Source organism: Sciurus carolinensis, chromosome 11 (assembly GCF_902686445.1).
Source record: "Sciurus carolinensis chromosome 11, mSciCar1.2, whole genome shotgun sequence".
NCBI classification, from domain to species: domain Eukaryota; kingdom Metazoa; phylum Chordata; class Mammalia; order Rodentia; family Sciuridae; genus Sciurus; species Sciurus carolinensis.
Genome location: NC_062223.1, coordinates 10,827,185 through 10,854,219, shown reverse-complemented (window position 1 = coordinate 10,854,219; position 27,035 = coordinate 10,827,185). Strand labels below are relative to the sequence as shown.

At 57.8% G+C, this 27,035-nt stretch overlaps 1 protein-coding gene across 26 annotated transcripts in view; it reads right to left on the bottom strand.

Moving 5' to 3' along the window:
• Nrxn2 (neurexin 2) overlaps positions 1–27,035 on the bottom strand; it is a 102,082-nt gene that overhangs the window by 69,600 nt on the left and 5,447 nt on the right. For 22 of the 26 annotated variants that reach the window (XM_047516380.1, XM_047516396.1, XM_047516392.1 and 19 more), the window contains exons 2-6: positions 22,719–23,695; positions 12,075–12,092; positions 7,521–7,550; positions 5,328–5,399; positions 835–1,136 (exon numbers count right to left, since the gene is read on the bottom strand). In XM_047516380.1, coding sequence (XP_047372336.1) covers positions 835–1,136; positions 5,328–5,399; positions 7,521–7,550; positions 12,075–12,092; positions 22,719–23,448 — 1,152 coding nt within the window. In that variant the 5' untranslated portion in view covers positions 23,449–23,695. The remainder of the gene's footprint in view (positions 1–834; positions 1,137–5,327; positions 5,400–7,520; positions 7,551–12,074; positions 12,093–22,718; positions 23,696–27,035) is intronic. The other 4 variants (XM_047516381.1, XM_047516399.1, XM_047516385.1 and 1 more) reach the window with 3 other exon arrangements.

Genomic DNA, 27,035 nt, shown 5'->3' with positions numbered 1-27,035 from the left:
GCGGGAGCAAGCAGGGAGAAGACGGACGAGACAGCCCCACAGGAGGCTCCCCTGATTCTCCTCGGGATGAAGGGCCAGTTTGAACCAGAATGGAGGCAGGGACTTCTTGGGTCTGGAAACTAGCTGTGGGGCTCCTGTCAGGCAGTCCTGACCAGAGAGATGGCCTCACCTGCAGTGGTCACCACAGGCCCTGTGAGAAGTGAAAAGGCCCCTCCTGAGAGAGCCTGTCCTGTGGTGAGTCTGGTAACAGAAGCGGAGGGCACACTGCCCGACACAGCTGACCCAGAAGGGTCTCCTCTGCGCACCCAGGAGCCAGAGGCAGAAGGCCAGCATGGCTCCTTGGAAGAGAAAGGAAGGGTAAGTACCGTGTTACCCGCCGCGGGCTGCCTCTGCCTCACTCTCCTCGCCTCCGCCTCACTCTCCTCGCCTCCGCCTCAGCCTAGAGTCAGGTCACCACCCTGCTGCACCAGGTCAGAGGCTGCACCCCAGAGGACCCCTCTCTGCTCCACAACCCCCTGGCCCCCAGTCAGGTCTAGCTCACACCTGCGTCTCCTGACACACACCCTCCTGCCCATCACCTGATTCCGGAGCCCAGCTGCTCCCACCAATCAGACTCAGCCCTTGGCCTGGCCTAAGGATCCTGCCCAGGATCCTCAGCTGGGCTCCCTCTTGCCTGCCACCCAGCTGTGGCCTCCCTTCTGGGCCCCCACAGCCCCAAGTCCTGCTCTTCTCCAGAACCACAAGCCCTGCCTGGCCCTGATCCCTCCAGCGCACAGCCCCCTCTCCTGTGCCCTGTCCCAGGTGCAGCTGACCCTGCCTTCTTGCTCCCCCTACCTGGCGCAGGTTTCGGGTGACCCTGACGTCGTGCCAGGCGTTGTCATTGAACTTGCCGTTGACGGGTTCCACAAGAGCCTCAAAGGCACCCGAGCCCAGGTTGATGACCAGCCAGACAGCCCCAGACTTGAGGGACAGGTTGACATAGTCGGCCGACTTGCCCGTGTGCAGCATCAGCCCGTTGCGCTGCAGGGTGCGGAAGGCCAGCGTGATCTCGTCAGTGCTGCTCTGGATGGGGTTGTGTGACAGGTCGTAGCAGAAGAACTCGTTGCCTTTGAAGGTCGCCACAAACTCCTCCTTGCCTGGACGCCGTGGTTTGGGGAAAGGGGAGAAGGCTGAGTGAAGCAGGGTGGGCCAGAGGCTCCCTCTTCCCGCCAGCAACCCACACACCAGCCCTGGGCACAGGGGGTCCTGGGGTCTCGCCTCTGAGCTTTAGGCCCCCTTCCCCTTCCTCAGCTTGTCAACCCTCCTCTCCGGGCCCAGTCATCTTTGCTGTTAAAAACCAACTTCCCCTCAGGTCCATTTCCAAAGCCAGAGGCTGCTAAGTGGCTCCCACACTGACAGCTGCCAATTAAGCTGCCAGAGGGCCAGGCAGAGCGGACAGTCCTCACCATCTCCCCACATCGACCCTCCCTTGGCCACTCCCTTAGCAAAGAGACATAGGACAGAGACAAGAGGCTGCACTGGCTCCTCCCTAGGACTGGGACACCAAGGGTCTCCCTAGGGCAGCCCACCTCCCCAGGTGACGGACATTCTCAGTGCCCAGGGATAGTTTCAGGCCTTACCATTCGGGATGGGGCTGGTAAGCCTACTGTACAGCCCTGAGCAGACAGGGGGAGAGGAAATAGTGGGAAGGGGAGGACGGGTAAGACAACAGGAAGGCGATGCAGGTGACAGGGGTGTGCAGCAGGCAGCAGCCACTGTGTGGAGTGTTCATGGTGGCCGCCAGGCCAGCTCTCACCCCACCCCCAGCTTCTGACTCCAGTCTGAGGACAGCCCCCGAGGGGCCCCACAGGGCCGGGTGTGCTGGGTGTGCCAGGCAGGCAGCAGCGGCGAGACCACAAGGCTGGGCTGAGATCTCACGAGCGTGCACCTGTGTGCGCGGGAGGTGTGCATGGTCACAGCATCCAGCCCAGGGCCCCTTCCACTGGCACTGTTTAAGCAGCAGTGACTTCCAAGAGGGCCTTAGGGATTGCTAATGCCCTGCAAGTAGGTGACAAGCAAGAGGTCACTGACTCTGGAACCAGGAAGCTGGGGTCAAGCCAGAGCACAAGCAGAGGGAAAGGAACCAGATGCCATCAGGGGAGACCAGAGACCCTGGGCTCAGGCAGTGACTTGTGTCTCCTTGCTAATCAATGGTGGCACCACAGCTGCAGGTGGGCAGGAGCAAACAGGACTGTGTCGCAAGGGTCTGCGCAGAGACTGAGCTACCCACGTGCAGAGGTTCTCGCGGACACTCCCAAGGCCCAGGAAAGAACATTCACCATGCCAGGGGCATGCAGGACCACCGGGAGGCTCTTGCCCTCCTGTGGCTCAGCAGCAGTGCCACATGTGGACGCAGGGTCTCCGGGTGCAGATCCAGCAGAACCCCTGCCCTGCTCACACAGCCTGCCTCTCTCTCCGGGCAGCCTGCCCACAGACTCTGCCCTCACTGCCTCCGGATGCCAAGGCACCAGCTGCTGCCCCAGCGCCTGGCACAGCCCTCACTGCAGCTGGCAAGGCCTGGTGTCCTGAGGCCACAGGGCGGCAAGGCTGGGGGAAGGGCATGAGACACATCGGGACAGCCTGAATCCCTCCCTCTGTCTACCTAGGGGACCAGAGGCAATGGTGAGGATCCAGTAGGACAAGAAGGGACAGGAGGGGCAGAGGGTGCTGTGGAGGGAGGTATCATGGAGCTGGAGAAAGATGAGCCATCCAGGGATCAGAGGAGAGATGGACACAGCTCAGGGCTGGATGGGAACCAGAGGTGATGTGAAGCTACATGGGTAAAGAAAAAGGACAGGCCCTGGGGACAGGCAGGGAGACGGGAAGAGGGCCAACAAGGAGAGGGGACAGGGACCCTCCAGGGAATGAAAGACAAGCCTTTCTGGGACCTTACTGTTTCCATAGTAACCAGGCCTGCTGCTCAGATACTGGCAGAGCCAGGGGGCTCAAGGACCAGAAAAGGGAATGTGTTTGACCTTGGGTTTGCCACACTACTGGTTAGGCCCGCCCAGAGGCCTGGCCTCCCCTCCCACTCCCTCACCTTCACCGCAGTCAAAGAAAATACCATTACAGAGCAAGTCAGACCAAAGGAAAAGAAAGAACAGGGCAGCCACAGGAACAAGTGATTGGGACAGAACAAAAGAAGCTGGAAAAAAGGAGAGAGGCGGGTCTGGGGCTGGACCAGGCCTGCCAAGGCAAAGCGGAGAAATGAGGCCATTCCTCGACTCCTCAGCTCGGTCCCAGGCCTCCTGGGAGAGAAGGCAGAGCCAGTAACACTGCAGTTTTTGCCTACTATAGGCTCCAGTCCCCAGAGCCACCAGAGAACTGGCAGGCCCAGAGATGGGAAGAGACCCAAAGTGGCCAAGGGGAACCTGGGAGCCTGGGGAGGGGAAGGACAGAGAGAGGTAAGAAACTGCAGCAGAGAAAAACAGAGGGCAGAGAGGAGAGAGAACCCTGGGGAGCCCAAGGGTCAGGACCTCAAGGGATAATGGGGTGACACTCCTGGGTCAGGATGTAGGGTGGCTAAGAATGCACTGCAGAGCACCAACCAGGTCTGGGATACGGGAGCCCTTGAAGCACCAGGGGGCGCTCCGCCCCATCTCCGGCACCACGGGGCGGAGAACTACAACTCCCAGCAGCGCCTGAACAATTAGAGCTCCCGAGCTCCGGGAGCCGAAAGGCTGTAATACTGATACTCCGCTACCTCGCCGGCGGAGGAGTCTGCGGTCCCACAAGTGTCCCCAGTGTATCTGAGTAAGGCCAGAGACTAGCTGTTATGATCCTGGGTTTCCGAGCGCCATGAAAGGGAGGGACACAGCAGCTGCCTCTTTTCCAGGACCAGCTCAAAGGCCTCCTCTGGGAAGGTCTCCAGCCCCGGGGCCCTCCCCGCTCTGGAGCACTACAGCTGTCTGTTCTGCTCGTCTGGCACTTACTGCCTAGTAACATCGTGTACTGCTCCCTGGGGAGGAAGTGTGGTGTGAGAAAGAAGACCTGGACACTAGTGCTGGCTCCGCCACCAGCTTCGTGACCTTGGCCAAGATACAAGAGCTCTAAGCCCAGCTTTCTCCTCTGGAAAAAAGAGCTAATCATCAGCCTACCACACAGGCTGCTGCGGGCATTCAGAAAGAGCAGACAGGGGCAGCTTCCTCGACTGTACACCAGCCCACAGATGACCTCTTCTGCTGGGAGGAAACTTGTGCGGATGTGCGCAGGCGCTCTCTGTCTCTCCCTCTCTCTCTGAATAAATCAACTCTTCTGAACAAAGTCTGCACTCTTCATATTCTTTGCGTGGACCACACTATATTGTAGCTACTTGTTAGACCATCAGTGAGCCCCTGGGGCCAGAGACCATTCACTGACTTAGAACAGTGTGCTGGGCTCACACCTACGCTTGTGCCAGCAACCGTGCAGGGCATGGGGGGCCGGGGTCGGGGGGGATCCGATACAAATGAAAATCCCCAGTCCTCAGGGAGCTCAGTGCAGGGGGGCAACAGTTACGCGGCAGTGTGACCGACTCTAATGGAGGCTCCGGGAAATGTCCAGGTTGGCCTGGGGAGCTGAGGGAGACTGCCAACGTGGATGGCTGAAAGAGACAGCACGGAGCTGGAGGCGGGCAGGGACAGCGGGACAGGCAGACAGAAGAGCACTGGAGGACGGAGATGGGTTGTGACAGCACCAGGCTTTGGACCCACCGCAGTTCCTTGAGGGCTGTCAAACTGGCCTGTAAATTTCTTCGGAAAGATTTTTTCCTAAGAGAGGCAGCCACAGCTTGGAAAAAGGAGTTGAAATCTTAGAGCCCGGAGATGCAAAAGGGCCCCTGCGCTGGCCTTGGGGGCTCTGGCCAGTGTCAGTTTCCCTATCTGTAAAATGAGAGCAATGATCCCTGCCACCGAGAGTCATGGAGGCTCTCTGAGGCCATGTGTATGATACACACAAAAAACAGAAGCCCAACCAGAATCCCCCTGGGTGGGTTTTCAGAATTTGATGGTTCAATGAGGGGCTGCCCTGCTCCCAGAGAAACAGATATTTTCTAGGGATGACCTGACGACTCCCATAGAAAAGGACACCTGTGTTTTAGAAAGTCATCAGGACAACAGGCTTTGGGAAAGAAATGGAGGTTACGGCCCTCCGTCCCCGGGCAGGGGCCTCAGGACTGGCATTGCAGTAGAAGCCCAGGGAAGGCCTCGTGGGTACCCAGGGAAGGCCTCGTGCCGATTTGGCTCTCTCAGAAGGGCAGTTAGTCTGCAGTGGGTAAGGGCTGGGCTCTCTGGGACCGTGGGATCACTGACCTTTCGTAGGCTGGTGCACATCGCCGGCTCCTCCTCTCCCGGCCCCCCCCTCGGAGAACAGTAAGGACCCTACTGGAGAAGCAGAATTGGGGGGTCAGGCACAGAGGGCTCTCCAGCCAGGCCCACCCCAGTCCTGAGTGACGCAGGGCCCTCTCCAGGGCAAAGGTGCTGGCTTGCAGGGCACTGGTGATGGGGGCTTCTCTGGGGACTCACTTCTAGGGACCTCTTAGGAAGGAGCCAAATGACAAACCAAGGACCACCGTCCCCATAGACCCTATTAGACTCACAAACACCAACTTCTAGTCTTTGCCCGGGGAGGGGAGTCTGGGCAGAGGAGCAGAGGAAGGAGCACACAGGCCAGCCCTGACCCCCAGCGGCCCTGAGCTCTGACTCCCACCTCCCGCTTGTCCCTGCCACTGTGCCTCCCCACGGGGCATCTCTGCTCACATCCCTCTGCTGGGTCAGAGTTCACACTCCTCCTCTCCAGACACAGACAGCCCTGCTCCAAAAGCCTCCCCAGTTCACACCAGACTCCTCTTCGGCTGTGTCCACCCTCTCGCTGGCCACCTACACTAGCTGGAGTCCCCTCCGAGTGCAGGGAATGTCATCAGTTAAACCCTGGGGGGGGCTTCCCATGGTTCCTGTTGACTCATCCTCCCTGCATTGTGCCCAGAGAAGGGCAGTGCCCAAGGGAGGGCCCGGCTGGGCAGAGGTCACTAAGGAGGTGTGCGGCCTCCCCCGGGAGCCAGTTCCCGCTCCCCACCACCCTCTTCCCCGCCACGGGGCCTCTGCTCTAAAGGGCCGCAAGGCACAGTTGCCATGTCTGGGCCCGGGAGTGGCCAGAGCGCTCACTCAGGAGCTCAGTGCCCGGCTCCCAGGCACCCTCTCAACTGCCGGACCCACAGGACGGCTTCAGGATGAGGGGACCCAGGGACAGAGAGGAACAGCTCCGATCTAGGCTGTGACTCTGACTCCAACCCCAAGTCCCCAGAACTCAACTGCGGAACTTGCTGGAGGAGGGGAGGGCCTTCTGGAATGACCAGGGGAACCACAGCCAGCACCCCAGAATCGAGGACTGAGCGGCATGAGGGACGTGCGTGAGCCAGCCAGGGCATCCCCCTGCCCCCACCTGGGACTCCCTCTTTCCCCTCGCTTCTTGCCATAGTTTCAAATCCCTGCAAGAAGCCCAGGCCCCTGACCACCCAGACCTAAACCCCTCCCCGATCTTAGATCTACGTAAGTCTCTCCCTACAGTCCAGTTGTAGTCCCAGGGGTCCCCCTGCCCACAGTTAAGAACTCCACCCTGTCCCTGTGTAGGATGACCTCAAAAGAGGGCAGGTACAGCAATGCCCAAGCACCTGGAAGGTCCAATTCCTGGGCTCTTAAAGAATCAATTACAGGGAGGACGGAGGAGGCCAGAGCTGGAGGGCATCAGTCAGGACTCCTGGGTTCCGTCCCCAGGTTTTCTTGACACCAGGGCTTTGAAAGGTGGCAGGGACTCGGCTGAAGGGAGGCTCAGGTTAAATGTCCAGTCCCAACGTACTACCAGCTGGGACTGTGCGATCACTAGCAAGTCACTTCATCTCTGGTCCTCAAGGCTCCCATCTGTCCAATGGGGTCAAGAGCCATTTAAAAGGCAAGAGGGTGAAGGTGGACAGTGAGACACTATGGAAGAGGGGGGTCCTCGGCCTCCAGCCCCCTACTTCCTCCCCATTCTGGAGATGGGAGCCTCCCACAGCCCCAGGGGAAGGGGAAGGTGGGGACATGGCTGCTCTCTGTCTGCAGCCCAGGCCCTTCTCTGTTTACTTGGGTTCACAGAAAAGAAAGGATGATCAGAATGAGTGGAAGAAAATAAAAACACCACCATGAGAAAGAAAAGGAGCGAGATACACTACCAGGGAAACCAAGGGTGACTGGAGACGCGGCAGGAGTTCAAACATCTCTTGATGTCAGAAACCAAGTGAGATGAGGGCGATGGAGCGAAGGGCAGGGGGAGAGGGCAGCGCACAGCCGGTCGGCCCCGCCCCCACCCGCACCCCCAGTAACACAGAGAGATGGCAGAGGAGGCGGGGAGGAAAGGAAGGGAGGAGGCAGGACCGGTGGAGGAGGGCGGGAGGGGAGGACAGAAAAATCCAGGCGCAGCTTGGGGGCCATCCAATCCAATCCAAAGCAAACCAAAACTTCAGACCATACCTTCGCTGTTTAACGTCAGGTGAGCCGGACCTTGGAAAGGGGGAGGAGAGAAAGAAAGAAAGGGAAAAAGAAGAAAAAAAGAAAGGAAAGGGGAAAGAAACAAAGAAAACACGCGTCATCAAAATCAGCCAGAGAGAAGGGAGGAAAAAAGCTTTTGCTGCCACAATTTAAAAACCCTTTTTAACTTGTGACAGACATCGGGGGAGAGCCCCCAGCCCGGGAGCTGAGGGAAGGGGCCCGATGCAAGACAGAGGGTGCAGGGTGGAGGGGAAGAGAGAGAGAGAGACAGGGCCGTCAGTCAGCGAGGGTGACAGGGTGGGCCGGAGGAGGAGGGGCAGGGGTCGCTGGGGGGGGGATTTTGGTTTCTTTTTTTTCTTCTTGCCGGAAAAAAAAAGGAAAAGGAGGACAAGCATGAGGCTGGGCGGACTGCTTTTTCCTTTTTCTTTTTTTCTTTTTTTTTTTCTTCCGGGAGGCGGAGAGAAAAAAAAACGGTCAACGAGAAAAACGATTCAGATGGAGGAGAAAATAAAACACGACACAAAAACCAAAGCCACCTGGAGAGAGAGAGAGTGTCCTGTTAGCATGGGGTTGAGCCGGCACGGGGCCTCCACCCGCCCATGCACCCATCCCCCTGACCCCTGTGACCTTGGCTGAGGAGGGGCAGAGGGGGTGCAGGGGAGGAACCTGGGCCTCAAAGGAGTCCCCCACCCAAGCGGGGTCTGCAGAGACAGGTCGCCAGGCCTAACCCTCCCACTTGCCCTCCCGATGACCACTGTTTGGGGAACAGGGATCCCCCATGCCTGGGTTCTAAGAGGAAAGTGGCTCTCAGAGGCCACGGCTAGAGAGGAAGCCAGGAAGAGGAGGTGGAGTCTGGGGAAACCCAGGAGCGAAGACTGGAGGCGTGGATTCTTCCACAGGAAGGTTGGCAAGGTCCAAAGAGGACACCAAGCCCCTGGGCAGGAGGCCCAGCTCTGAGGTCAAAGCACCTCATTCCTAAATTAGCCACGGATCCCCCGGCTCTGGCCAGGACCTCTCTGAGATAATCCAAAAGCTGAATTTTGAAAATCTACTGAAGATCAAGATCAACTAGGATTTCCACCCAGGATTACCTCAGCCCCTTGGAAGAGTCCTGCCAGCCCCAACCTGAGGGACCCCCCTCCTCAGGCAGAGTGGGAGAGAACCAGCCCGCTGGATCAGGACCCCAGGCCCTACACAGGCTGTTGGAACCAGGTCCCATGGCTGAGTTGAGACCCCAGGGCTCCCCAAGATGACCAGCCAGCCCACCAAACCTCAGTCCCTTCCCAACCCTGACTCCCAGCTGTGGGGTCTGGTCAAGAGAGTGGGAGAGGGGACAGCCTGCAGCACCATTGTCACCCCAGGAAGCCACCCCAGCTGCTATGGCAAAGAGATGCGGGCCTTAGAAAACGGGGACCAGGATGGGAGCATCAGGCTACAGGGCCACAGGAGTCGCTGGGGCAGAGCTGAGGACCAGAATCCTGGGGTCCAGGAGGAAACGCAGCCAGGCCAAGAGGGGCAGAGCAGGACCAAAGCCCAGCCCCTGGATGGTCACCGGCTTCCTCCCACTCCCCGGGGGTGCTCCACTCATCCTCTCTGGGTGTGAAGCCAGCTGGGGGGGAGCACCGCTGCTGGGGTGCCAAGGACAGAGCGGCTCTTGGCAGGGCAGACACAGGCTACCTCCACAGCACAGGTGGGGACCCCAGTATTTGGGCTGTCTTATTCCTTGTTCTGAAGGCCCCGGCCACTGACTCTGTCCCCAAGAAGTACCAGCACCTGCGTCCAAACCCCCTAAATCCAGCTGTCAGCGGCAGCCTCACCCCTGGCACCCACTCTTGGGACTTCAGGCTTCTGCCCAACCCTATCCAGGGACCAGGGGCGCTGGAAACGCACTCTGTCCCCTGTAGGCCTGCCTGCCCGCTGCTGTGGGGGGCAGGGTCTCTCCCCTCCAAGACCCTTCCGCTGCCCAGCTCCTCACCAGCCTCATTAGCATGCGGCACTCTCCCTCTGTCACCACGGCAACCAGCTGCTCGGCTGGCTCCCTCAGGCGTGACAGAGCCAGCCATCTTGGTGAGGGGAGGTTGGTTCCCTTCCCATCTACCCCTGGCTCAGCCCCAGCTAGCCCGAGGGTCCCCTCCCCAAAGTCTGACTCCCCCTACCCAGGCCTGTGTCCGCTCCCTCCTGCTGGACCCTGGCTTTGCCCAGGCATTCTCCTGCCCATGTCCACCTGTAGCACCAGCCCCTCCTCCACCGCTGGAGAAGAGGCAGCAGTGACGGATGGCATTGCCCAGGGTCTCTTCCTAGGGCACTCTATCTGGCTGCTTCTGGGCCTCCTCTCTCTGCCGCAAGGGGCTAGGAGCAGAGAGGGGGCTTGGCGGGGCTGCGGAGCAGGATGTCTGGCCCCTGAAGGAAGAGAGGCCTCCGGGCACAGTGTCACAGCACGGAGGGATGGAGAAGAGGCAGAGGCATTGAGGACCTGAGAGCGTGAAGAGGGCTGCAGGGTCCAGAGTGCAGTGTCACGGAAGAGACCCCCTACCCCCCGCCCAGCTCTGGGAAACCTCCACCCACATGCCCAACCCCATCCCTGATTCTCCCAACACACTCCCGAGTGGACAGCCATCGAGAGAAAGATGGCCACGGGGCAAGACCAGGACACACGGGCAGGCACAGATATGGCACAGAGACACAGAGACCACACTCCTGGGTGCACACACGCGCACGCACAGCCTCCCACACACACCTGCATGGCCTGGCTCGCAGCCCCACACCGTACCACATCTAAGCAGCAGGCTGCCGCACCCCAAAGAAAAGTCTAGGGGTGCCCACAGGTCTCGGTCCCACCGCCCCAAGCCCAGCTTCCCTCCTGCCCCTGCCCCTCCCCGCCCCCCATCTCCAGGCCACCTCAGCAGCCGGCTGCCTGTCTCCTCTCTTGGACCCGCCACTCCCTCCCGCTCCCTCTCCTCTCTGCCTCACTCGGCAAGTCGTCATCCCACCTCCTCACTTAGCCCACCCGCTCTCCCTGGCTCTGCTCCGTCCTTCCTCCCGCTTTCTTCTCTCTCTTCCTCCCTCCATCTCTCCCTTTGTTCCGGAGCAGACATGACATCAAGAGCAAGTAAAAGTCACATCAGCACTAAATCTTATCTCCAGTCCTCAGAAGGCTGCGTCCACCCAGACACGCAGACTCCCTCACACACACACACACACACACACACAAGAGTAAACACACAGATGCAAACACAGCGAGGACCACAAAGCCACAGGCGCTCTGCAGGCACACGGCGATGTGGCCACCGCACAAAGACACACATGTGGGCGTGCAACATGCTCACACGAGGACACACAACTGTGCACAGGCACATGTCCGCAGACATGCCGAGGCCCCAGAGTTGTATGAGTGTGCACACACAGTGCCTGCTGCTGGGACCAGAGGACCTAAGGACCCCCTAGAAGACGAGACACCAGGAGAGACAAGCCAAACCATGGACACCACAGGAAAAATGGACTCCACCACGCCAGGCCGAGAGCCCTCCCGCCTTCCTTCCCAGGAACCTGCATCTCCCTGCTCCTCCCGGGCCAGGGCCCCGCGATCTTGGCATGTCGCCCACTCCTGCCTTCCCAGGACAGGAGAGACTGTGGAGCAGGGTGGGGCTGGGAGGTGGTCCAGACTCGCACCCACCACTGCCTTCCCGGGGGGCCACAGGACTCCGCTGCAGCCCAGCCTGCAAGCCCGGACCACTGAACACAGGCTTCCTGCTCCCTGATCTGAGTCCACCCCGAAGAGGAAAAGAAAGAGGGACACCAAAGCTGGAAGGATGGAGAGAAAGAGAAACCCAGAGCGAGCTGTGGGAAGGACACACAGAAAGAGTCAGGGACGGGACCCTGGAGGAAGCTCAAGACGGAAAGCAGAGAGAGAAAGACCACCAGCACAGAAGGCGGAAAGGAGGCCCAACCTCGCCCTGCCTGGGACGGGGCAGAACGAAGAGGCCACCTGTCTTCACCTCACCATGGCCATCGGGGTTTATCAGAGCAGAGGAGCAGCCCCAACATGCCTGCCCAGTGACAGGTCCCCACCCAGCCTGCAGTCTCTGGCCCAGGAGCCGTGGAGCAGAGGGTGGGTTCTCCCACGCACAGCCTCCTGGGGCAGAGGCCACTCGTCACCCCACCCCCAAGGCAGGGCCTTCCCCGGCTTCCTGAGCCGGGCAGGGCACGTCTGATCCGATCAGCCACAGCCCTCCATCCCCATCCCCAGCTCTTCCCAAAGATCCCCTTCCCTGTCCTGCGAGGAAGAAGAAAGGCCAGTGGTCAGGATGAGGTGACGTGGGCAAGGGGAGGGCCTGCGGCCACCTGGCAGCCCCACACCAGCAACAAAGAGGCACGGGCAGAAGTGGGCCCAGGCAGAAGGGAGGACCCAGACAGCCTTCCTCCGAGGGGCCCCGCACACAGGCGCGGAAGGGAGCCCTCGAGTGGCCGATGACACGCCTTCACATGGGCCCCATGGTGACAGATGTGCTACCCCAGTGACAGAGAAGCCTCACTCACCTTCCATGGGGTGCTCCTCTGCAGCCAGCCAGGTTCAGAGAAGGGGAGGCAGGGAGAGAAGGAAAAGCAGGGCTGTTAGCAAGCAGGCCACACACCAGCCAGGCTCCGAGGACGGCCAGGGCTCCCAGAGCCTGAGCCCACCCAGGCCCTGACACAGGTCACCCAACCTGGAAGGCCTGAATCTCAGGGAACGGCAGAGCTGTCCTCTGAGCCTCCCTCCCACAGAGCCAGCCCGTCCAGGAGGCCAGGAGCCCCTCCATGCGCCTCGCACCCAACCCTCATGCTGCCCTCGGAAACCCAGGCCAGGCCGGGCAGCGGCCACTCAAGGTCACTTGGAGAGGGGGAGGCCGAGCAGCAGCAGCAGCCAGGCTCCTTCCCGAGGCAGGCTCCTCCCCACACTCCACTGCGTCTCAGAGACAGATGGGGACACGCTAACACCAGTAACTGTCTCGCTGGGTTTGCCCGAGACACACTCACGCTCGGTGACACACTGACACACATAGCACTTAGCGATCCAGTGACACATTCAGCTCTCACACTACTCACACCTGAAGGCTTTTCACACTGGGATCCAACCACCCCCCCACCCCCACCACCCAGGGGAGAAGCGCGCAGTACGCGGTCAGGAAACAGCTCTGCCCCAAAGTGCCTGTGATGTCCACCCGCCACTGGCCACTCCGAGCCACTCCTCCCCCTCCTGCAAAGACCGAGGGCGGGTTGCAGTTCTGGGGCCCTCTGGCCGGCTCAGCTTCCACGGTTCAGATGAACGCCTTCTCAACAGCGGGAGGCAGACCCAGGCCGGATGGGCCACACTGGGCGCACCGGGACCTGCCCACGCACCCCCCGGGCCTATGGGGGACTGACCCCGGCCTGGCCTGAGGGTGCATCAGACGCGTAAAGAGAGAAGGTGGGGGTGGGCGCAGCTCCTCAAACTGACAGCGCCGGCCTGCTTCCAACGGGGACCCAGGCACCCCATCTCCTAACATTGCTGCCTGCCAGCTACTGGGAGCCCCCAGAGGAAGCGACAGGCAGAGGAGAGAAACAGCAGAACCCATCAGGAAGCAGGCCCCGGGCGCCCGGAAACCAGAGTTGGTGCACACGCATGCACGCGCACGCACATTCCCTCCACGTGCTATTTGCTCATTCCCTCTGAGGGGGACAAACAGTGTTGTTTATCATGCCTTGTACCACACCCGTAACACACACACGTGCACGCACGCACACGAAGCCGAATGCCAGTATCGACCCCTGGACGGCAATCTACTGCAGAACAGGGGCTGCACCCACCCAGCACCCCACACTCCCTCAGTGCCTGCGACCCACCCTTCGAGGAGCACCACTCCCTTCCTATCCAGGGTCTCTCCCTGTCTCTTGCCCATTTCACACAGCCTCCACACACAGCCTCCGCGTGCTACAAACACATTTCTATACAACAAAGAGCTTCTTAGCCTGACATCTACAGCCCCGAATGCTATGAATACAATGATTTTCTTAAACAGTCACACACATTTATGGGGAGAGCTGGCTGGTTAAGGGAGGTCTTGAGAATTCTTCTGTCCCAGCTGCTAAGGCCCTGGCCCGTCAGCACAACCAACTCACGGCACCTGTGTGGACAAGGAGGCAGGCGGAACTCTAGATAAGCCAACAAGGCAGGTATTTCAAAAGGTATTTCCACCTGCCAGAAACACGACACGCTATCTCAGGAAGCTTGGTTTCTCCCACCTTCAAGAGAAGCACTGAGAGACCCTCTCTTCTAGGCTGCTCGTTGCTCCCTGCCGGCTCCTGTGCCAGGCTCTGTCCCCTGCCTCACTCTCCTGCTTCCCCCCCCAACTCTCCTTGGTGACAGCTCACTTCGGTGGCTGAGGGACTCCCACACCTGCGTTTGCAGCCCCAGTCTCTTCTCTGAGCGACGGTCCATCCCCACCTGACTGCCCACGGTTGCCTGCACAGCTCTGTGGCCTCTAAACTACCACTGAGGCCACATGCAAGATCCCCAGCCCGAAACCAAACGTGCATGTCCCTAGGCTTCGTCCTGCTGCCAGTCAACACTTCTGGAGCTCCCAGGCTTCAGAGATACCATTTAACCATGTGCCAGGCACCCAGCGACCCTCACGTGGGACTTTCCGTAACAGCCTCGCACTCAGCGACTCATCTGTCTCCTCCCTGCCGAAGAGGAGGTACACCCCGCGGCGACTGTCCACCCCTCTCGCCTGGTTGTCTGCAACAGCCTTTTCCTGGTTGGTCCCCCTTCCTGTCCCCACCCGGCTCTCTCAGCACAGAGACCAGACACATCTTACCAACCCCTGCAGTGATCAACACACACTTCAATTTGACCGTGGCTCTGGGTCAAACCCCTGAGCTTCGGATTGGCTCTCCCCGAGAACCTTCCCCAGGCCCTCTCTGCCCGCCTGCATGCCCCGATCCCGTGAGCGCCCAGGAAGCAGCCCTGTTCTTTTTCCAGACGGATCACTAGGTCTTACGGGTTCTGCCTTCTGAAACCCTGCAGCCCTGGCACGGCCCCCGGTCGGCTCCCCAGCTGTTCCTCTCCTGGGAACATTACGAGCCTCTGAGAAGATCCCCCTTCAACCCGTCTTTCATCCTGCGGTTCATACTCTGCTCCTCCAAAGCAGCCCCACCATATCGCAACCCTGCTAAAAACTCTTCACGACTGGCATCTCATTGGACTTCACCAGATAAGGTCCAATCTTGGCGGGAAGACCCTTCAAAGTCCAACTGGGCCTTTCCTGCACCAACCCAGGCTCCAGCCACACCCTGCCTCTCCCAACTTCCCTCATAGGCACAGGCTTTCTTGCTTTCTATGAGGGTCTCACTGAGTTGCCCACACTGGCCTCAAACCCACAATCCTCCTGCTTCAGCCTCCCAAGTAGCTGGATCTCCAGGCCAGTGCCACCATGCCTGCCTAATACGCATGTCTCTGCACGTTCTGTTTCCTGGGCTTGAAACGCTCTTCCCTCCCACAGCTGCCTGAGGAAGTCGACTCTTCCTTGAATCAACACGCATCTGTGTGTTCTGAACACAGGAGAGCAGCCAGTCACCCTAGTCTGTGCCAGCTCTAGACGTGCACATTCTATTATTGTTGCACTTATCAAGGCTATATTGCAATTGTGTTTCGGGTCTGCTTCCTGACTGGACTGTGAAAATACCCACAGGACAATGTGTGTTTCATCTCTCTATCTCCAGCTGCTTGCACAGTTCCTGGCTCAGAAAAAGACATTTCTGTTTGTTGAGTGAATAATAAAATAAGACTTCGTGTGTGCTGAGTCCTAAAGTGTGCCTGGCTCTTGGCAGGTACTGCTTCCTCTACCCACCTCACAAAAATGCATATTACTAGAGGTTCCTCTTAGAGATGAGGAAACCACACTTCCAAAAGTAGAAGCAAGTCAGGAGTGGTGGTGCATGTCTATAATCCCAGCTACTCGGGAGACTGAGGTAGGAGGATCACAAGTTCAAGGCCAGCCTCAGCAAAAGCAAGGCACTAAGCAACTCAGTGAGACCCTTCTCCAAATAAAATACAAAATAGGGCTGGGGATGTGGTTCAGTGGTTAAGCACCCCTGAGTCCAATCCCTGGTACCAAAGGAAAACGAAAAAAAGAAAAAGAAAAGGTAGACGTAACTTATCCAAGGTCACACTGCTGGTGAGGAGCAGAGTCAAAATTTGAACCGAAATCTGCCTGGTTTTAAAACTTCCAGTGGGCTATGTTTTGGAAGTCAAGATTGCTAGAAGCTTCTAACTAACCTACAGTTCTGATTTTATCTGCCAACCAACCTGGTCTCCTACACACCACTCAATTCACATCCCGTACACGCCAGGTTTAGGCAACACGACCATCAGGAAAGCTGGTCCCTGTCCTTTCCCCCGGGATAACTCTCACATGGTCATCCTTCAAGGTCCAGCCAAGTCCCACCTCCCCCACGAAGCCTTCCCTGACCACTCGGGTTAGTAATCATAGTAACTATCTGTCCTTACAACATTATTGCTTCCATTTTGCAGAGTAAGATGACATGGAAGAACAATGCAGATCAGTAAACGCACCCCGAGAAAGTGGCAAAGAGGGGACTCAAAACCGGGCAGTGTACATTCTTCACCAACCGCCATCTTCCCCTGGGAGCCCCTCGCTCACCCTGGGTTCTCAGGGCAGCCACTGTCCACACTGTCTAGAGAAATCCATCCCACTCAGCCCGGAGCCCCTTCTACCCACAGGGAGTGTCAGGGCCACAGACCAAGCACAACAGTCAGGCACAACTTCAGGCAGGGACAAACCTCAGGGAAGGAGCCATCGTGTGCCAGTCCTAACACCTGAGGAGAACCGTGACCTCCCTGAGTCCCCGGGGAAAGCTAAATCACATGCCAGGCACTACGCTGAGGAAGGCGGAGAGGTGCGTGACAGTGCGAAAAGATTCCCACGAAAATGGCTTCAGTGTGGGTGAGTTCGGTGTTTTAGGGGGACAACACCCCACTCTCCAGGGGCAGTTCCTCCCAGAAGATGCAGAAGACCGACATTCTCCTGATCTGTCCCCATGGCCTGTCTCTGTGCGGGGACAGCTGGCCTGCAACCATAGGGACACCCTCGGCCCACCTGGTTTTCAGGGAAGTTGTGGCCAGGGGATTTAAGATGCTTGAGACATTATCCCTAAGTCACCCCAATAGCCAGACTCAGATAATCAAGGGACACGGCGCTCCTTTTTGGAGGCAGCATGGAGACAGGTGAGGAGCTACAGCCCTGGAGTCAGCTCAGGGCGCAGGTCCCAGCTCCACATCTCTGAGCCTCACTTTGTCCCTCTGGGAAATGGAGCTACCCTCGTGCAGGGATCCTGAGGACTAACTGAGATGAAACACCCGAGGGACCCAGCAAAGGCTGGCCAGCTGCAGGGCCCTCCTCCTCCCTCGACTCTCCATCCAGGTCTCTCTGGGCTCCAACTCGCTCCTTTGCTGGGACACAGCCCTCCTCTCCCGCCCCCTCCCACTTATGGTCCTCTGGTGCTCTGTGCTTCCCGGCCACCTCTTCCCATCCCAGAGTCTCACATACTCCCGCGCCACACATGACTCCCAGGGCACCATCTGCAGCCCCCACTTCAACGCAAAGATCCGGTCTCACCTCTCCAACCCCCGGACATCTCTGTGGAGGAACGCCCAGGGGCACCCGAACCAAGACATTCGTGACCTGCTGTCCACAGCTGCTCCCCATCCCGACTGCCCTCTTCCCTCTCAGCCCAGCCCCACATCCAAAAGGCAGAGTCCCTGTGCAGCTTCAGCCTCAATAATGGCACTCCAGCTCTGCGGCTGCCAGGACGGCCACCGCAGCTGTCACCACCCTCCTCGGCCACTCTCCAAGACACTAAGGTTTGGGGCCTCAAAACCTCTTGCCTTTCCCCCACCAGACGTCCCTTTCTGGCCCTGCTGCCTTTCACCCCCAGCTTCCTAATGAGGCTCTTATCTTCATATACTTTCATATACCTGAGCCCTTTTGGGGCTCATTTACCGGCACATGGTACCCAATCAGCACCCACTAACTGTTAGCTGAGTGACTTTAGCCAAATCTTCAGCCCCGGGGTCTCCTTCTACTTCTCCTGCTGCTGATTCCACTCTGTCTCCTTCACTCCTTGGGGACCTTCTGCAGACCCAATGCATATGCCCCCTTTCACGCCTCTGTCCTTGCCGGTTCCTTGGCTTGGAGTGACCTCCCCCAAGTCACACTTGCTAGTCAGTATTCAGACCAACCCAGACAGCACGCTGTTCACAAACCCATTACCAAACCAACTTGTGAACGTATCTTCAGACAGTCACTATCCTGCGTTCCCGACTTAAATCTCTCCTGATATAGAACAACTTTTGAAAATACACAACTTAAGTCTTGCCCCAACCAACTATTTGATGGTGTCTCCCCAACTTTTGATGTGTCCACAAGTATGTATTATTTATTGTAAATATCCTCATGATGTAATAAAAAGACCCGCAATCATATCTTGCTTTCAATAATTACCAATCACTGCTAATTATGTACCAGACAATTATCACAACGAACCTGAGATAAGCATGTTGATCTCCATTTTACAGATCAAGAAAAATGAGTCTAAAGGTTAGATACTTTTCTGATATTGCAGGATTAGTGCGTAGAAAAGACAGATTTAAGCCCAGATCTGAGCCTCAGGAGCCTGTGATTTAACCACTAAGCTACACTACCTTGCTGCATCTCAGGGCAGACCCCATACTCTTGTGTTGTTTTGAGGTTTTGTTTATTTCTTGCCATTGCAGGTTGCATACTCCTTATCTGAAACACCCAGGAACAGAGGAGTTTCCAATTTGGGTTTTTTTTTTCAGATTTGGCATATGTGCGTATCACGGGCTGTCTTGGGGATGGACCCAACTCCACACACAAAATGCATTTGCTCCCCATACGCCTTGTGCACAAGACCTGAAGACTCTTCTATACGATATCATTCCTGCGCCTATGTTTGTGACCTGCCATCGGCAAATTTTCCGCTTGTGGCATCATGTTAGTGCTCAGAAACTACAGCTTCTGCAGCACTTCAGATTGCAGATTTTTCAGATTAAAGATGTTCAACCCGTATTTACAGAGCATTTTCTAAGTGCCAGGTACTGTGCTACCCACTTTACCTGAATTAGCTAACTTACTTTTCACATCAACTCTATCAGGTAGGAACTGTGGCTATTCCCTTTTACAGATGAGGAAGCTTAAGCCCAAGTTCCCTGCCCAGGGGGTCTGGATGCGGAATCTCACTCTTAACCACTCACTGGACTGCCTTCTTATCTGCTTCCTCAGGGAACAGTGACCGCCCAGAGCAGAGAGTCCATCTTCCTCGTCTCTGATTCCCCTGCCACCCCAACACAGCCTCTCACAGACAAGCACACATTACCACCAGCTTCCTACTGTCCTCTCCTGAGCACAGGATACCCCTGACACTCAGCCCTACACATCTGTACCCCACCTCCACCCAAGGTCTCCCACACACACCTCTGCACCCCTTTTTCCACATGCGTAGACGAATGAGGAAGCACAGATGTGCAAACCCCCTGCAAAATCCCAGCCGACTCTCTCCTTCCTGCCTTTGGCAGATAACCAACAGCAGGGACAAGACTCCCAGCCACTCACACTCAGCTCTCTTCAGTTACGTGTAGCCAGACCCCCCAGAGAAAAAAAAGCAAATTCCTGGTTTGGAGATTCTCAATCAGTGGGTAAGCCCAGACCCTGGAAAGGCACACGAAGCCTCCAAAGTATCCACAAATCCAGATGTGCACCAAACATCTGAAGGTAATTTGGTACATCTTGCGTATGAAGCTAAAACTATTTTTCTAATGTATATTTTATTAACTGCAATGGCAAGTGAAACATCAAAGTCATCTAAAAGCTTTTCTGAATTCATAGGAGCTTTGAGTCATTTGTTTTCCCAATAAACAGAAATAAAAACAATAACTACTATTTAGAAGGAATAGTGTGAACTACTGACTTTGAGAAATGTCCTCAATTTCAGAAAAAGTTGGAAACCACTCAAACACTCAAAGCAGATAATAATGAAGTGACTACAACTTCCAGGGAAGCTTAAGGACTCTGTCCTAAGAACTCTGAGATCAGGAGCCAGGCCTGAGCACCCCAAAGTTGTCCTGCTCCCACAGTCACCATGGCGGGATCCCATACCCTCCCTCCTTGGCTGAACAAGAATGTCCTAGAAGAAGTGTAATGAGCATCAGATGTCATGAAATCTGCCTGGGAAACAAGGAACAAATACAAGGAGAAAAGAATGAGGACTGGGGTAGGGGCGGGAGAAGGAGGGGAGTCGGCAGGGTCGTGCGGTGCCTGCTACCTCCAGACACAATCCGTGACTACAACCCCCACATATGTCTGACAACACACACGTGTATATATGACACACACATACGTCTGCATGTACATATGGACTCACCTCAAGCCTTTGTTCTCTCAAATACTCATTAATATCTCTTCATTCATTCCGCAAATCTTTATCAAACACCCACTAAGTGCCTGGTGCTATATTAGGTGCAGAGACTACGGAATGAATAGGCACATCGTGCCCTTTCTCACACACCCTTCTCTCAACAGCTCACACACAGACATACACACCCCTCGTACACCCAGCAACCCTGCCCTGCCAGTTGCCTGACACCCACCTTAAATCTCCCTTTCCTATTTCCTATGTGAGACACACACACACACACACACACACACAGAGCAGGTCAGGTACATAGCCATCTCTCAGCTGGAACACAGCTGACACCAACATTCTGATGCACACCCATCCGATACACACAAACCATTCCTTTCACTCAGCTACTCAGACACATCTTTGACACACATACACGCCCTGTGTTCAGTAGCACACACCTTATTTGTCTCGCAGGAAACCTCTGGCCAGTGAATACTTTCAAAGAATGGACTGACCAGGGTGCCTCCGGACAGTTTTCCTATCTGCAAGCCCAGTTCAGACACAGTGAACTCTCGGGCCTGTTACTGTAGCTCTCCACAGATCAAATGGTTCATCTCCACCAGGCACAGTGGCATGCACCTGTAATCCCAGCAAATCAGGAGGCTGAGGAGGGGCATCGCAAGTCCCAGGGCAGCCTCAGGAACTTAGTAAGGCCCTGTCTCAAAGTAAAAAATAAGAAGGTCTGGCCATGTAGCTAAGTGGTAAAGCACCCCAGGTTCAATCCCCAGCACCACCACCAAAAAAAAAAAAAAAAAAAAAAAAAAGATTCCTCCTATTTCTTAGGAAGCCTTGCTGGAGAGGGGTCATAGGAATTAAGAGGATAAAGTCAAGGACCTGGACAGAATTCCCATAGATTCCAAGCGTCTTACTGAGGTCTTGCCTTTCCACATGCGCACACCCCCTGACACACTCACCCCACTAGGCACTCGGTTCCTATCAAGAAGCACTACTTCAAACAGATCCCTTCATACATAGAACACACACTGCCAGACTCTCAGGTCTCTGCACACAAGACACACAACTTCACAGTTTAGGGAGCACCTGAGCTCCTTGGAGAAAAGCTGAGAAGGTGTCAGATTAATTTAATACACACAGTTCCTGAAGATCTATCCCACAACCTTGTACAAATAGCTCCATAAAAACAATCCAAACTCCTTCCTTGTGTACTCATCTACCACACCTTATAAATACACAATCAGGATACTGTCCAAAGCCCAAACTTCTCACACCCAGAGCCACCCTGCATGCTCAGCTCTTCCAGAGGCTGTCCACATGCACATAGTCATAGGGACACCCATTTTCTGAGTCACACACTCCCCAAAAGACTCTACCTCTTGGAGGGTAGACATACACACACTGCAGAGTGGCCCGCACCTTCTAGAGGCACTGGGGGAGAAGAAAGCATGTCTGACTGCACACACCTGCTGGGAAAGGCACTGTCACCCCCACACAGATTGGGAAACCTCTCCCCCACCACCCGGCCAGACCAAAGTAAAAGAGGATCCTGAAAGCTCCCTTCTTCCCTCATCCCCACTAAAATCACAGCCCAGACCCAGGCCAGGCTCAGCCCAAGACCCTGACCCTTGCTGCCTGCCAGGCATCCCTCTTGCAGCTGGGGTGCTGACAGAACCCGCTCCCGAACGCTTCCCTTCCAAGTCCCCATTCCACATTCTATCTCCTGTTCAAAGTCAGCAACCCCTGAACAGTCCAGTAATCCCCAACCCGAACCCGCGCCCGAAGGGTTCCAATGTTTGACACAGAAGCCTCGCCTCCTGGTCTCTCACCTGGGACAGCCTACCTGCCCTCCTGTCCCCTCACCCAAACCGTCAAGTCCTTGTCAAGAGCGTCAGCCACCCTCTCCCGCTATTCCCTTCACTCTCCAAGGAGCTCTGGCGATTCTGGGATGAAAAAGAAATTCGGTTCCCGCCTTCCTAGAGGTTGAGATCACAGTATGGCAATCCCCACTCTCCCTCATCCGCCCTGTTGCCTGGGCTGCGGACTCAGGACCTTCGACAGACTGTGGCTGTCCCTAACCCCAAGCCTCCAGCAAGTGCGGCCCACACGGCCTGCTGACTCTCCCAGGGAACGCCCACTTTCCCGCAGGGCCCACCCAACTGGTCCTGCCCTAACCCCTCACAGCCCCACCCCTACAGGCCCGGCCACACAGTTCCCAACCTCAAAGGCCCCCCACACTCCCTGACCTTCCCACGTAGGCCCCATTCACAACCCTTCCAGACCCACGCAAGGCCAAGCTCGCCCACCACGCAAGTCAAACTCGTCCCAGGTCCTGCCCACCAGCCCCACCCACTGCCTCTCCTAGGTTTCGCCCACCCCCCACACTACCCATGCCAGCACGCCACAGCCGCTCTCCGGGCCTGCCCACAAGACCTCCACCAGCCCCTCCAACACCTGACCGACTCACACGGGTCACGCCTACACGGCTCGCAGTCTCTCCCCGCCCACTGATTAACCGCACACGCCCTCTCGCGGACGCGCACGCTCGCACGACCCTCGGGTGCTGTACTGTCTCCCACTCCCTCCGCCCGAGCCCGCGGCAACACGCCGGGACCCGGATCCCCGCCCTCGCAACCGCCCCACCCCGGCACCTCTAGCCTCTTACTCCCGCACTCAGGCGCCCTGCGGCGACTCCCCGGGGCTCACCTTCGCTGCAGAATTTGCCACCGAAGCCTGTATGGCTGCAGTCGCAGCCCACCTCGCCGGGGGCCAGTACTGTGCAGAGGCCGCCGTTGGCGCAGGGGTTGCGCGCTGGCGCGCACAGCGGATCGGCAGCAGCGCCACGCAGGCCCTGGCTGCCTAGCAGCGCCGGAGGCCGCTCGCCCAGCTTCAGGTTGGCCAGGAGGCCGCGGAAGGGTGGCTCATACTTGACGGTGCTGAGCGTGAGTGCCGAGAGGCGCACGTCCGGAGGGATTCCGCCCACGAACAGGTCGCTGGCCACCTGCATCTCGCGCCGCTTAGAGCGCACCTCGGCGGCGCGGGCCTCGCCGTCCACCGCTAGCGCCGTGCGGCGCGCGTCGCGGGTCAACAACACCATGTGCCAGCGATCGTCCGCCACCGGCGTGTCCAGCTGCAGCGTGGCGGGCTCGGCGCACGAAAGCGTGAAGCGCAGCCGCAGGCGCCCGTCCACCAGCAGCAACTCCAGAAAGTCGCAGTCGCCGCCGTCGTCCAGGTACAGCAAAAGCGCGCGCGTGGCGTTGGTGCGCAGGCTGAAACTGAGCTCACCGCTGCTCGCGGCGCCTGCCCAGCGCGCGTAGCGAGCCCACTGCCCGGGGCCGCCGCCGAACTCCAGGCTGCCGGCGCCCGCCGCCAGCGCCAGCAGCAGCAGCAGCAGCGGTGGCGGCGGTGGCGGTCGCCACCGGCTCCCGGGCGCCATGCCTCCGGCGGCCCCGGCGCCGCCCGGCCCCCAGCCCCGCTCAGGCTTCAGAGCCGCGGGCGCATGGGGCGGGGAGGGGACCGGGAGCCCCCCGCACCGAGCGGGGCTCCCTCGCTGGCTCACAGTGCCATGGGCCTGGCGGTGGGGCGATGCGCGTTGAGGCCCAGGTGCCGACGTCCCCCCGGCGGCGGCGGCGGCGGAGCCCCTCCCCCGCTGCGGGCTCGGACGGAAGTTGGGGGAGGGACGCCTGCGGGGAAACAGAGAAGAAAGCTTTAATGAGGGGTTCGGAGGTAGCAAGCCCGGTCGGTGTCTGGCTCCCGCCTCAAACCAACAGATGCCCACCTGTTTGCCTTTAGGACTTGAACTGGCCCTGGCCTGGAGAGTGTCTTAAAGCAAGAAACATACTTGCGGACGAGGTACTGGGGGACAAACACTTGGGGAGACAGGACTCGGAAGGGACAGTATTGCCTTGAGATGTGGACAGGTGGGAAAGTGGCACCGTGGCATTCAGTAGTTCAATCCTGCTGGCCTCACCCTGACCTCTCAAAAGACCTAGGGGTCAGGACCAAGGCCAGCTCCTTTGGGTGAGTCCTGGACCTCTCCTACTGTGACCCGCCCTCTCTAAGCCGCCCAACCTCTGTGCGGTGGCTCCCACCTCTAGCCAGGGATCACTCTCTCTCTCATCAGCTCTTGATGCTGGATAATGAAGTTGCTAAATAATTCATTGGGATTAATTAAATGCCAATTCGTCAATGGTATCACAGGGTAACCAGGCTGGGAAGGGGGCAAAGGATAGAAGCCAGGCACCACCCATATACCCATACCCCAAACCCTCTCCATCCCTGCAAGGACACAGGCATCCAATTCTGTCCAGTTCCCCCCAAATCACACTCACGCCTTCTGGGGCCCCAACCCCACTGCTCACCAGCTCAGGTCCTTCTGAGGAAGTATGTGTCACCCTCCACCTCCAGCTTCCAGTCCTCAGCCTCAGGACTGGCCCCACTACTGGAATCTCTTCACCCCTCAGTTCCTCCCGGCCCCCCACCCAGAGATGGGGGAGCTACCAGGAGGCAGGCAGGCTTATTTGCATAAAATTGCCTTTCTGAAATGATTACCCTTGTAACTGGCTGTCAGAGAGCAATTTATACCCCACAACGGGGAGGGGAATTTGCATCTCGTTAAACTCTGAGTCGTAATTATTTATATCCAACAACCCTCCTGAATATTGCATTGATTTTATTTTGGGGAGGGAGGGAGGGAAGGAGGTGGGGAGAAGCCTGGGAGAGAAAGAGGGAGGGGCCAGAGTTTAGGAGGAGACAGGGAAAGGTGGGGTGGAGGGAGAAAGAGGAAGGAGAGGAGCTCATGAAAAGTGGCAGAGATGGAAGAATAATGAAAGAGAAGGGAAGCCTGAGAGTAGAAAAGCAAGAGAAGACTGAGAAAATTAAACTCCGGATTCAACAGCATTCGTCAAGGCCCTGGATCCTGGGCATTTTATAAATGTCATCTTACTTAATCACTCTGAGAAGTCCCATTATTCCCATTAACCCTTGGGGAAGCCCTCGTAGAGAAGTCTGGGTAATTGCCGAAGGTCATGCAGCGGGTCAGCAGGGAACTCGGCCTCAGATCCAAGTCTGTCAACTCCAGCATGCCCACCAAGGAGACAAAGGGCAGGACAGCCACAGGTGCAACTCAGGTGGGAACAAAGCAAGAAGGCTGGCTTGGAGAGGGGTGGGTGCAGAGGTGGGGCCAGGAGCCACAGAGCTGGGACAGGAAGGGAGCCAAGAAGAGGAAGCTCAGGCCCCCCTAAAAGATCCTAGCGAAGGAGGAGCAGGGTCACAGGAGGGTAGGGCTGGCTAGAGTGACCCACATGCAGGAGGAAGATGGGCAGAGAAGGCTCCGAGGCCACCATCGGTGCTGGGAGAGCTCTCCAAGAGACCCGCAAACCCCGTCCTCCCTCCTGGGCGCCTTCCATCAGCCCCTTGACTGCTGTCCTCCCAATCCTACAGGTTCCCACGGGGACCCACATGTCCTGCCCCAGCTTCCCTCCAAGGACTGCCCCTTCCCAGGCAGGGAGGAGATCCAGCCCAGCAGCCCCCACTCCCCCAAACACCATCGTTGGGTTATATATAGCTTGCCGCTGCCTCTCCTCATTGGGTAATGGAGATAATTAACATGCGCGGGCTAATTAGCCAATCAAATTAAATGCAGCACCTGCTCCCAGCCTGATTGACGCCCTCACCCCCCACACACATACATGCACCCCCCACCCCAGCCCAGGGCAGGGGAGGGGGTCCCTGAGGCTCAGGACAGGAAACGCTCCCCTTTTTCTCCAGAAGGGGCAGAGATCCCCCAACAAAGGCCAAGCCCTGGTGACCAGAAGATTGACCATCCTCCCGACCGCCTCTGTTGGGGTCTCAGTCAGTCTGGCCTAGCCTAGCCTCTGTCTGCCTCCCTCCTGGCCCCCACCCCTGCCCCCGGACACTGTTTTGGGGAGGGAATTAATTAGCTATTGATTTCCACTAGCAGAGGGATTGCGATTGCGAGCTGCTGTCCACCCCCCGCCAGCTCAGGGAGGAGGTGATCCCTCCAAAGCCCTCCCTACCTCCCACCGCAGGCCCCTGTCACGCTCACAATCCCCATTGGAAGATGGCAGAGGGGTCCTTGTGAAAGCCTAGGGACAGGGTCTCCCTCCACTCCGGGAACTGGACGACAGATAGCAGAAGATGGCAGGGAGGCCTCCCAGAGGTGGGGCAGCAGACGCCTGGCTTCTGGGAGCCTGAGGTGGTTACCTGGTTGGAGGCGGGGAGGCCAGGAGGGGGTGGTTCCCTGGCTGGCTGTGGGGGGAGAGTGGGGGTTGCCGTCGGCAGGCACTCTGTGGGTCGCTGTGGGGGATAAGGGGCGAGGGCAGGGCTGCGCCCGTGGGCCTCACACTCATTACTTGTGCTCTCCACAGCCCGAAGCTCTGCAGCACAGGCAGACCTGGCTCCACACTGGGGACACGGGCTGCAGGGCCAGCCAGGAGGAAGCCGCAGCCCTCCCAAGTCCTCTCTCCAGGGACCCAAAGGCCCTTGGGGCAGCTTCGGGTTTGCGAATCAGAGAGAACCCCAAGGGGAGTGAGTGCTAAATGGACACCTGGGTCCTCTCCACCCCACCTCACCCTGCAGTGCTCAGGACACCTGCTGCTCTCTGCTGCTCCCCTGGCCTCCCCCACGCAGGGCCAGGCTTCTGCCGACCCACCTCCAGCTCACAGGGGTCCTGGTAGCCTAGGAGGCACCTGCTCAGCTCCTGCTCCTGGGCTCCCTGGCCTCAGCAGCAGCCTTACTTCCAGAGACCTGCTCCCCTCGGGCCGGGGCCATTGCCTTGCACAAGTATGTCAGTAAAGGCGTCCCCAGGAGTTGTGCCAGGCAAGGCCACCTCGCAGGCTTTGAAATGGAGGCTTCCCACACCCACTGCGTCCGAACACCAGCCCCCAAGACCCACACTCCTCTAGTGCCCACTACCAGTTCAGGGACGCTGGCACAGTGGCCCCCAGGCTACCCTGTGGCTCACAGAGGTCGGTATCGTGCTTGCTCCCAGCCCCCATCTCC